This window comes from Chionomys nivalis, chromosome 3, assembly GCF_950005125.1.
Source record: "Chionomys nivalis chromosome 3, mChiNiv1.1, whole genome shotgun sequence".
NCBI lineage: Eukaryota > Metazoa > Chordata > Mammalia > Rodentia > Cricetidae > Chionomys > Chionomys nivalis.
In genome coordinates, this window is record NC_080088.1 from 9,507,543 (window position 1) to 9,520,506 (window position 12,964).

Here is a 12,964-nt window from a genome sequence, read left to right on the forward strand (position 1 = left end):
AAGGTAACAGAGGGTCAGCTGATTGGTCACACCTGAACAGGTTAAGTATAAAGGCTTAGGCTAAATGAATGCATCCCAGAAAACTCACCTCAACATTAAACCCACCCTCCCCCTGACAAAACAAGCTACTACTATAACTATAATGATGGCCTTGGCTATGGCTTTAATGGTTTCAGTGGTTGAGCTATATTTATGGCTTTGGAGGCTATAGTGGCTATGGTTACAGGTACTCTCGTCTCTCATTCTATGGAGGATACTTATTCTCCAGGTTTTACTGAAATCTGTGGTTGTCAGTTTCCTGACTCAAAATCCATCACTCCAGCTATATATCCTCATCACAGTGTACTGTGTACAAAGGATTTCTTCTTCATCTATTTCTGTGACATTCCTCAGCATGTTATCCCAATAAGCATTTTGCAAACACTCTAATTCATGATTCTATTGTATTTTGTGCCAAACTATACTTCATCATAATTTAGACATATCTGATTGGTATGTTTCACTGAACCACATTCTCCTTTAAAATTATTTTTCATCTGATGAGAAATAATGCTTTATATTCCAATATCTCTGACTTGATATTTTATTCAAAAATAAATTTAAATACCTTAACTCTAATGAGTGCATGGAATTTTAATGGTTACAGCTATGCTACATAATTTTATATACAATGGATAACAACATGTTTAATGATGTATCCATTCAGCCGTGTAGGGTATGAGGTCAAAACATATTTTAGCATACTATTCCTTTAAAATAAATTTTTATATGAGCTTTGTAATCAGGACCCACCCACCCCTTGCTGTTCATTTTAAATTAAGTGTGTCCCTCATCAAGTATCTTCTTATGAAACAACGATAATATCTTACAGGGTTTGGCTATAAATATTTACCCTAAGACTCTACCTTTTTTCTTTTTCCCCATAGAAATTTTATTTAACTCGAAGTTTAAAAACAATAGTGCAGAACTAATTGTCTTAGAACATGAGAAGATTAAAAAAGAAGGTCAAGTAATCACAGGTCTTTGTTTTATATCCATAAAAGACCTAGCCATTTAACCATGGGTAAAACAAGAAACAACTTCAGAATCTTGCAGAGAGCCACATATATTCACAACCCCCAAAGAACCCTTGCCAAAGCACTATTGCTCTGGTAAGGTGTTGGTAGGGACATTTTATTAGTATTATTTGTTTTATTTATACAACAGTATGGTTACATCATTTCCCCATTTCCTCCCCTCCCTCCAAACCCTATTGAGAATACAGTTAGGGATTTTCCTGGTTTAGTTAATGATAGATGTAGGCTCTCCTTCAAGATAAATTACTTTATTCTTTGGTGGTTGTCTAGGAGTGCAGTATCAGGAACAATTTTACCCTAGTTAAGTTGGTCTTGTTTACAACCTTAAAGCAATATATTTTTACAGAAGGATGGAGATCTTGATAACACGATTTGCTCATGCTTAGTGTGTTTTGACACTTTTATGAATAAGCAGAAAACAGTCAGATTTTCAAATTTAATTCTACTTTTATTGAAGGTATATATATGTATATATATATTTGTATACAACAACTATATATCTAGTTGATTGTAACCAGCTTTTAAGTGTTTTTCCCTCAACTCTAGTTAAGTATTATTAATTGTCTCTGGAATTAATAGAAAATGTATTCTTTATATGGCTGCCTCAAATATAAGACTGTCTATTGATGATAAGCTCCTGATTCTGGTATCATCTAATGTCTTTGTTAGTTTTTAGTTATTCAAGAAAATGACACCAAACTTAATTTATTCTTCACAACGTTAGTCATAGGAGTCTTCACTGATCCTCAGTGATATTTACAACCTTGATACTAATGTGTTTATAATTGTGCTGATCTTAATTTATAGCTTAGTGAAATGGTGAATTGAGGTTTAGGTGAATGTCATTGACTTAATGCAAAACTAGGACTCTGGTAGCAATCACATAGCAGTTATTTATATACTGATAAACTGAATCAAAAGGGTACTTTAAATAGCAAAGCACTATGTACAGGAATTAAAGAATAATGTTTTAAACATTCACACTTCTTGTTTTGAAACATAATTAGTCATTACTGTAGACTTATTTTAAATGACTGGCTGGCTTATAATGAATGTGTGGAAAATGGTGTCTAATTTTACATATTTACAAAGTATTATGGCCAGAATTTTAGTTATTTTTGGTTAGGTTTATAAACATTAAAGAACATATAGAAAGAGAATTTGTGTATAACCAGTCTTACATGCACCTTACTAAAATGTAAACAAACTAAAGGGTTGGCAGAGTAAAAGAAAAGGTAATAAACGTGTATACTTTAGGTGAAACAAAACAGTAAACAATATGCTCAAGAGGAAAAATACACCAATTTCTGCTTGATTTTGAATTACCATACTGAACAGTATATAGACCTAATTAAAGAATAAAATATTTGCTAAATACTCACACTGTCAAACTACCTTCTAAATGTTAATGTTTATACCCCTAGATATGTGTCAATCTCAACTTTGGTCATAAATGCTTCTTTTATCAGTGAGAAATACTTTATGCAGTGGCTCATTATAGTCAGAGTGCCCATGAAAATAACTGTGAGTGCCCAGCAACAAAGGAACCAAGGCTCAGGGACACCAAGGAAGGGTGTGCTGGTAGACCTTAAGATCAAAAAGGTAGGAAGGAGAGCAGTGGATTGCTGAGTTCTGGACTTGACATGGCCTTTGTACTTATTAGTTCACAGCACTCATGACTCTATCATGGAAGGGGGAGGAGCCACTGAGTTCCCTCTCTTGGTGGAGGAGATAGTGCAGTGCGGAGGGAGAAAGAGTCGCTCTCCTATGGGACATGACTGGTGGCCTATTCTTCATTACATGAGCAGCACACACAAGATAGCACTAATTGGAGTCTTAGGGTTATAAACAAGAAGAAGAAATGGAAAACATGAAGTTGCAAGCGGATCGGGATGGGGACACTTGGAGAAGCTGGAGGGAGGTAATGATGAGAGAATATGATCAAACTTCAAAATTTCAAAGATAAAGTATTTTAAAATAACGGTATTTTAATATGTATAATGAACAGTTGTAAACACTGTTATGTGAAGATAAAATATGCTTAACGAAAATCATTAGAAGACAATAGAATGATACTGAAATAAATCCTGATACCTGCCACAGAAATGTCTAGTACGCATTTGTGAATAGCATAATGTTTGGCATGGAAAGTAAGTGAATTCTGAGGTGTAGCAGGAGCTGTATCCAGATGACAGCAAATAATTTTATGAAGTAAAAGACAGGGTACCAGCTAACAACAAAATTCTAGTTATTATTAGAGACAAATGTACGCAAGTCATGTGCTGAATGAGCCAAACATGACAGCTGGAAGGATGGTTGAGTGTAATAATGGCTTATGACATGGTGGGCCATCTATTATAGTCTATGCATTAATTTAGTTGATGAAATGGTTAAGTGAATCATGTTTCCTGAATGTGAGGGGAGTGTGTGGAGCTCTGAATATTTCCACTCAGTTCTAGGACAGGACGCTATTCAAGCCTTCCAACTGTTCCCCTCACATCCATCATATTTTCTGTCCAAAAGTCTGTTACAACTGTTTTACATTGATATGATTATTGTAATTAATGCTAGTCTTAATAATGGTGATCTATTTTAAAACTCTTTAGTGTGGAAAATTGTTTTGTATATTTTTTCCCTCAGAGGCTACTTCTGAAATGTGGTATGGAGCTGAGGGGCTGCGTCCCGCCAGCCGGCTAGCTTTACCCAAAATAACAACACACAAATTGTATTCTCTTAAACACTGCTTGGCCCATTATGTCTAACCTCTTCTTGGCTAACTCTCTTGACTAACCCATCTTTAGTAATCTGTGTAGCACCAGTCTTACCGGGAAAGATTCAGCATGTCTGACCTGGCGGCTTGCTCCATCGCATCTCTGACCTCACTTCCCTTCTTCCCAGCATTTTATTCTGTCTACTCCACCCACCTAAGGGCTGGCCTATCAAATGGGCCAAGGCAGTTTATTTATTAACCAATGAAAGTATCTCCTCCATCACTGAAATATTAATTTGATTTTTTTTCAAGGAACTTCTAATATCCAATGATATGTTGTTTCTAAAATGTGTCACAACAAAAATATAATTGTAGCTTCATTTCTTCAAAGTGATTATATGCCACATCATCTCACTATTTTAAAACAGTAAACATCAAAACTCTAATTCTGTAGGAATCAGTATGGATTTAAAAGTATAACAGTTTGTGGCTGTTTTTTGTGTACTAGAATGGGGAAAGGAGGCCTTATAGAGAGCAGGGATGAGACATTTCAAAGGGAAGATGTAAGTCCAAAGTAGGAGAAAGAATAAAACTTATGGACCAGTTAGGGAGAGCTCATTTAAGAATGGCTGTATCACATAAATCATTGTAGAAGGACACTTGAAAACTGAGCTTGGATCTGTTGCCATGTTTGAAGATGTGTGTAAGTTTATCATAAAAATGATGGACATCTCATCTGTTTCCAATTTCAGACTGTCATGAATAGAGTAGCAAGGAATATGGATGAGCAAGTGTCTCTGTCATAAGACGTAGAGTCCTTTGGGTATGTAGCTGGATTTATGACAAATATGATTTCTTTATTTCTTTTTCTTTGTTCTTTTTTTCAATTCGTTAGTTTTTAATTTTGTTTTTCTTGTTGTCTTTCTTTTGTTTTTATAAGAAGTGGGGAGGATCTGGAAGAAATGGATGAGGAAAAAGAAAATAATCAAAATATATTATATAAAAATTTAAATAGAAATGTTAACACATTAATAAATTAGTAAAGCCTAATTCTATGCTCAAGCTCTTCCTGCAAATATACTTTTCCATGATTTTAAACTAACCACATTTATTTATGACATTTGACTATTTGTTTATTCTAGAAAAAGGCCATCTTTAAGAAAAATTCATTCAGAGATGAGATGGAGATAACCTGGCAATGACCCAGGATATCTGAAGTCAAGGAGCTTGGTATCCAATACAGAGGTACAAACTATGAGAGCATGATCTGATAGTTTGTTCAGCAAAAGAGCCTAAAAATAAAACTCAGTTCAAAGGAAGCCTTTATTTATGTTGGAAGTATCTCTAATATGTGGAATGTGGCTTGATGGTATTGTTTTTCAGCAAAGATATGCATTTTCAAAAAAAGGTATTCCTTTGTTGTGGTTTGCCACACCTGCACTGGAACACTATAAAAGCCCAAACACTGAAGGTGACATTCATTCTCCAGAAACTCACCTTCAACAGCACATCAACTCCTAAATCACAGACACAATGAGCTACTACTACGGCAACTACTATGGTGGCCTTGGCTATGGACTTGGTGGCCTGGGTTATGGCTATGGTTCCGGTTATGGCTTTGGTGGCCTGGGCTATGGCTATGGCTCCAACTATGGCCTTGGGGGCTATGGTGGCTATGGCTACTTTCGTCCCTTTTTCTATGGCAGATATTGACCCTCAGGATTTTACTGAAAACATGCTGTCTGCAATAATCTGCTAATCCCACCCCAAATCAATTACTTAAGAAGCTACTTTTACCTTACTCTGCTGATGTTTTCTCCTTTGTTCATTTTGTGATATTTCTCAGCATGTTACCTCAATAAATGTCTATTGCGAGCATTCAACATATCGTTTCATTGATGTTTTGCTGATTAGAAAGTTCCTTCCAAGTTTTGGCATATTACATAAAATACTTCTTTGTAAATTGTTTCTTCCATTGTATGTATTCTATTTTATTTCCAAGCTTATATAAATCTGTCCAGTTTTTCCACATTTTCATATCATAAATGTTTACAGGTCTCTGTCTGTCTGTTTGTATTTCTCTCTCTTTTTGATATTCTGAAAAACAGCATTTGCTTAGTCATCGTTAATTCCTGTGACTGTCTGAGCACTTCATTTACATAACTATTGTTCTCATGTGCTATGCATTTTGAACTCAGTGTCTCATGAAATGGAGTATTTTTGGCATATCTGTCCTTTAAATATGGTTATTGTTTGGGCATCACCAGGATGCTATCCACATATGCTGTTCAGTTTGTGGACTGTGTGTCTCTCATACTCCTATGAAACAGTGAGAGAATTAGAAAATATTTTATGCTTAGCTTCACCATTAGAAAAGAAAACTGAATTAAACTAAAATTGAAATATCTGTACGCAGCTTCAAAACTCTAATTTTAGAAAGTGACACAAAAGTACAAATTTATTTCTTAATAAATTAACAAATGAAATCCAACGAAGGAATGTGGTTTCTCACTAGTGAGTGCTTTGGATAATGGAGGAAGTAGGTGTTCATATAGAATTACTCTATATATGTCGTATGCATTTTAAAGTTCTATCAGGTTCATTACCAAGCATTTATACAGTGACACACATGATCCTACTTTATTAAAATGTGAAGAGGATGTACTGGGTGTTTATGCAGCCCATCACCACACATAAGGAATATTCACCTAGAAAAGTGATTCTACCAAATGGGATATGCTTTTCTGACAACAGAAATAAAAATAAAAGTATAAATAATTCTATTAATTCTGATGTATCCGTTATTTTTTATTTATTTGGATGTTAGATAACCAAAATGCACTATATATGTGTATGAAATTCTAAAAGAATCAATTTTCTTAATAAAGAAGTTTAAAAATATGGTACCCTCAGTTCAACTGGTGTAATATTTCAATTGTTTTCCAAGCAGCAGAAAAGGTATGAATATGGTTCTAGGATGAAAGCTGACTGCCCACGCACATTCACGGCTACAGTTGGCTGAAGGTCAATGGTTTATTGACCTAGACCTACTTGAGTCATTTTCAAAGGGAAAAGGGTGAAAGTTGGCAACAAAGATAAAAACTTCTTTGTGTGAAATTGCATACTAAGGTTTAAAGAATGTAGACAGAAACTCTAAATGTACAGCTAAACTACACAAAAAGAGATAATGCTCAAGAGGGTTGAAGGAGTGTTCACTGACACCGAGGGAGACTAGTGACAGTCAAGTGAGAAGCTCATTGTTAGTTATTAGGATAAATACAGGTATGAGTGACAGGTGATGGACAAGTAACACTTGCTGCTAGATATTTTAAAAAATGTATATAAGAACAGTGATAACGAGGCTTGAGAGAAGGCTCAGAGGTTAAGAACACTGACTGTTCTTCCAGAGTTCCTGAGTTCAATTCCCAGCAACCATATGGTGGATCACAATCATCTGCACTGAGATCTGCACTCTCCTCTGGTGTGCGGGCATACATTGAGGCAGAATGTTGTATACATAATAAATAAATAAATCTAAAAAAAAAAGAACAGTGATAATAAAAGAAAAAAATATTTTTAAGTTTGAATTTCTTCCCCAAAATCATTATCAAAGTTTTCTTGGCATTCTATAATGTCTGAAATCTCATTATGTGTCCTTTATAAATGGACAATTAAAGAACTGAGTTTTAAGCAAACGTAGTTCACAGTAACCTAGAACTGACACTACCAGTCACAAGGACAGGAAATGCAAGATAATGCCAAGCTCTGAAAGCTAAGAAGCCATGAAGAAAGATGCAACTGCTGTAACCATGTGTGGTAACTGGAAACATGTTTCAGTAAAATCATGAAATCTTCTATCAGTTTGTATTGGGACTGTCCTTGAGATCTCAATGTCAAAACAGAATTTGCAGACATTACTTTTTAATTTACAATCCCATTTGATTTCTATCTACATATTAATAATATATTTTGAAATTCTTTTTTGAAATCCTTTGCCATGGAGTTGTTGACTATTGATGATTGGATGACTTCACCACCACGAATTGTCAGCTTTACCTAAAATAAAGTTTCAATGGGATCCTTTGGGATATTCAGATATGTGAAAATACCTGGGGAGATGAGATTATACTTTGCAAACAAGAAGAAATAATACTAGAGTGTAATACTTTTTCTCTGATATGCTATAATCTAATTTCAGTTTGCCATGATGTCTTGGTAACTATTAACTATTGTCACAAAAAAACACAAAAAAGAAAGATACCAAATATTATGGAGCTTTAAACAAGACCTGTTACTGTTCACGAAGATCCAGGTTCACTTGGCAATGGTATCCTTTAATGGTTCATGCATGTACGGTAAGCTGTATGTGAGTTATACATGTGACTTAGAGTTTCATTGGTTGATGGCTGATACACTAAAATCATTAATTTTATATGTATACACAAGCAGCCAGCAATACTTTAATTGTATGCAGGGTGAGACTGAGAAGAAATTAAACTTCATTTGTACAAATGTTGTGTGACCAAACCCTTCCTGGGGAGACACTACACACATGTCTGCTCACCCTAGATAGGGAGTGACCAAAGTCTATGAACTATTGAGTTTTACTGAAGTTAATTACAGGAGTATGGATAAGGGATTACTTACAGGAGCAGAAATGACTTACAATTAAAGATTTTTACACACAGGTCATCCTGTTGTCAAATAATAATCCCCAAAATATAACATCTTTCATGTTCTTGATAAGGGTTGCTAAGAAGGAAAAAGAACAAAGTGCTTTTAAACATTCTTGCCAACCCAGGTACCAATAAGATGTAATTGTAATTATGTCAGCTTCCTCTGAGACAAATGGCTTGATTAGTGGTGAGTGAAGGCAAATTGCAAACACCAGTAGAAAACCCCTTACCTGGCTGTAGCTCATATTGAAGCCTCACCTCTCCGTGACAAGTAAAAATCAACCACAAATGTCCCTCAGTGTGGAATGCAGCTGCACAAGCTGCTTACAGAACAAGGCAGTAATAAATACGAGACAATGACAGGACCTTAAACTGGGCCAAAGCTAAGCCAAATTAAAAATAAACTGGTAGTAAAAGATACAATTGCTTATGGCTTCCTGGAGCAAAGCTAACATGATTAAAAGGTGAATTGAGAACAATAATATGGTTAGGAGTTATTCTTTCCTGTCTTAGATGTCTCCCGAGTCCTAGGTCATCCAGAAAATGTCTTAGTTGAAAAAAAATGGCTAAAGAAAACTATGAGAAACATCACAACTGGTTTGGTTAAAGATGTCCCCAGAAGGCTCACATCTCAGAAAGTTTGCTTCCCCTGGGTATTATTGTTTTGTGGATGTTATGGAACCTCTGGAATGTGGAGCCTTGGTGCAGGAAGTAAGTCACTGGAAATGGGTGTTGGGGTTTGCAGTTTAACCCATCTTTCTCCTGTCTGTCTTCTTCCTGGGTTGTAATAAAGTGTGGTTGTCCTGCTTCTTGCTTTTGCTAGCATGCTGTGCCTTTCCAGCCATTACAGAGCCTCTACACCCTGAAACCCTAAACCAAAAGAAACTTTCCTTTAAGTGCTGTTGTTCATGGCATTTTGGCATAGTGATGGAATATAGCTAATATGGCACACTTTAGTAATAGTACCTCAGGTGACTCATAGGAGGTTTTATCATAACTGGAAATCTCCCAATGCCATTTGTGATATAAAACAGCATGTAGGATCTTCAGTATGTTCTCCAGGGGCTTCTCTGTCCTCTACCCATATACATTCTTCTTAGTCCTAACTTTACAATTGGTTAACACACCCCCATGGCATCTCCTCTTTTTTCTTGAGTTTTCACTGTGTGTGGCACAACTATAATTTACATATCCTCCTATGCAATAGACCAAGCAATATTTTAATTAATACAGTTTCTGTGTGATTATTTGGGGGCTGAGCCATTGGAAACCAATAAGTGCCCTCCTTCAACAAATTGGCGCCAACATGGTTAACTAAAATCCACTTAAAAACATGAAAGAGATTGAAAAGGAATTCTAGACACAAAAATATAGAGTTTAACACAGCTTCTTGCTGTTTGCTGGTGGCATGCTGCAGTTCCTTTAAGAGAGGTTTTCCTGACTCACTGGCAGCAGAAAAAAGCTACGCTGTTTTGAAATGCCAGCTTTCTGGGTCACGCTGCCAGTGCAAACTCCTACTCTTTCAGGATACTGAGCATTTGAATGGGGTTTGTAAACAACATACTACGGCTTGCTTAGTAGCAACATGGACCAGCTGTGTGCCTAGAGATGGGGCATTGTGCATGGCTCTCAGAGGTGGTGAGCAGCTCCACCATGCTGGGCTGGGAAGGGTAGGCAAGCAGGAAGTGCCATACTGCAGCTTAAGTTTTTAAGAAGTGCTTAGTGTTTTAAGAAGCACTCCTGGACAGTAAAAAATATAAATATTCAGTAGGTTAGATTCAGACTTGTAAATGTACGTAGTCTTAGGAGAGAGAGAAAAAAGAATATAAACAGTTATAAAAAGAAGTAAATGGTATATTTTACAAAAAGGTGAAGTCTTTAAAGAAACAGGACAGACAGTCATAGATTAAAGGAGTAAAAAAAATAATAAGCCACATAAAATGGAAAACACACAGTCTGGATTAAGTATATTATTGTACTTTCTTTAAATTTTTTGACTGTGAAGGAGCTAAGTAACCAACATATATACTTTAGCGGTATCTTGTCTTCAAAATATAGGTCTAAGGATGTGTTGCTTTGGAAAAGAGATTCTTCTTTTGTTTCCACAGAGGATGAGAACCTGTGGATTGCTTCCAGACTAATATGGTTTGATGAACCAAGACCCGCTGAATGGTTGCCTTAACACCCCTCAAAAAATTACTTTGCCCAAAAAGAAGCAGGAAGCAACTTGGAGAAGAACTACCCCCATATTCTCACTTATTGTTTATAAATGTTTTACATTTGAAGGGGGATATGCTATAGACATCCTCCTTCAACACTTCTGTTTTTGTATAACTTTGCACAACATAGACTATCTTCCTCTAAAAACTAATAACCAAATACTAAAACTAAATAAGTTGTCTGATCTTATTTTCACTTCAAACGTGTGAGTGTAACTTTATTCCTTCACGTGCAATCATGCACACACACATCCACCACAAATTGGTGCATATGTGTTCACACACACACTTGCAACTACAATAAGACAGCAGGTTTTTATGAAGCTACAATTTATTTCTTACCCTAAAGTGTGACAAATCATCTTTTATTCAATAAAAATTCAGTTACAGAGCCGGGCGGTGGGGCGCACGCCTTTAATCCCAGCATTTGGGAGGCAGAGGCAGGCGGATCTCTGTGAGTTCGAGACCAGCCCGGTCTACATGAGTTAGTTCCAGGACAGGCTCCAAAACCACAGAGAAACCCTGTCTCGAAAAAAACAAACAAACAAAAAAAAAAACAAAAAAAAAAATTCAGTTACAGTGAATGATTGAACTCTAGCATAAGTTATAGAAATAATGTAGAAGAGAGTCCGGGAGTCGAAGCCGGTTGTCAAGCCAGTGCCGTTCCGCGCTCCCCTGCCTTTTCTTTCTCTTTCAACATGACAGATGCCGCTGTGTCCTTCGCCAAGGACTTCTTGGCAGGTGGAGTGGCCGCGGCCATCTCCAAGACGGCGGTAGCGCCCATCGAGCGGGTCAAGCTGCTGCTGCAGGTGCAGCATGCCAGCAAGCAAATCACGGCAGATAAGCAATACAAGGGCATTATAGACTGCGTGGTTCGTATCCCCAAGGAACAGGGAGTCCTGTCCTTCTGGCGTGGTAACCTGGCCAATGTCATCAGATACTTCCCCACCCAGGCTCTCAACTTTGCCTTCAAAGATAAATACAAGCAGATATTTTTGGGTGGTGTGGACAAGAGGACCCAGTTTTGGCGCTACTTTGCAGGGAACCTGGCATCAGGTGGTGCCGCTGGGGCCACATCTTTGTGCTTTGTGTACCCCCTTGATTTTGCCCGTACCCGTCTAGCAGCTGATGTGGGCAAAGCTGGAGCTGAAAGGGAATTCAAAGGCCTTGGTGACTGCCTGGTTAAGATCTACAAATCTGATGGGATTAGGGGCCTGTACCAAGGCTTTAATGTGTCAGTCCAGGGCATTATCATCTACCGAGCTGCCTACTTTGGCATCTATGACACTGCAAAGGGAATGCTTCCAGATCCCAAGAACACTCACATCTTCATCAGCTGGATGATTGCACAGTCTGTCACCGCTGTCGCTGGCTTAACTTCCTATCCCTTTGACACGGTTCGCCGTCGTATGATGATGCAGTCAGGACGCAAAGGAACTGACATCATGTATACAGGCACGATCGACTGCTGGAGGAAGATTGCTCGTGATGAAGGAAGCAAGGCCTTTTTCAAGGGTGCATGGTCCAACGTTCTCAGGGGCATGGGTGGTGCCTTTGTGCTTGTCTTGTATGATGAGATCAAGAAGTACACATAATTATGTCGTAGGTGTTCTCCCCGAGAACAGGCATGTTGTATAATACACCATATCTTGAACATTCTGGACAGATTCTCTGGGCTTGTCTGTTTTATCAATGGCAACTATTTACCAGTTGAAAAGTGGGAAGCAATAATATTCATCTGACCAGTTTTCTCTTAAAGCCATTTCCATAATGACAATAATGATGGGACTCAATTATATTTTTTATTTCAGTCACTCCTGATAATAAAAATTGAGGAAATAAAAAATATCTAAAGACAAAGAAATAATGTAGAAAATATTCTATATACACATGAAATGTAAAGATTATTTAGTAAGGTACTAGATGGCCAGGACAAGATTTTAAATTTGAACTGCAGTTTTCAGAACACTTGGTTGTTCTTCCTGAATTAAATGGATTCTTTATGGAAATTAGAGGACAGGAAGTTGAGGTATGCTATAATAGTCCTTGAGTACAATTTACTAGAATTTGACTCTGTAACATGCTGAAAGATAGAATGTGCTTGAAGAAAATTCACATACAATAGAATGATTAAATGTTTCTTCTGAATAAATTCCATCCTTTTTTCAAACTTAGAGAAGGATGCATAATATTTTCATGATTTGTATGTTAATTTATTGAAATTTTAAAAGAAACAAAACATGATAATTGGCAAAAAAATGAAACTTTATTTTAGCAAAATTA

The 12,964-nt window shown here is 36.8% G+C and overlaps 1 protein-coding gene across 1 annotated transcript; it reads left to right on the forward strand.

Moving 5' to 3' along the window:
• Nucleotides 1-11,316: 11,316 nt before the first annotated feature.
• Nucleotides 11,317-12,535, forward strand: LOC130871128 (ADP/ATP translocase 2). The gene has a single exon (XM_057764380.1). It carries the CDS (start codon nucleotides 11,380-11,382, stop codon nucleotides 12,274-12,276), a length of 897 nt encoding a protein of 298 aa, XP_057620363.1. The 5' UTR covers nucleotides 11,317-11,379; the 3' UTR covers nucleotides 12,277-12,535.
• The last annotated feature ends 429 nt before the right edge of the window (nucleotides 12,536-12,964 follow it).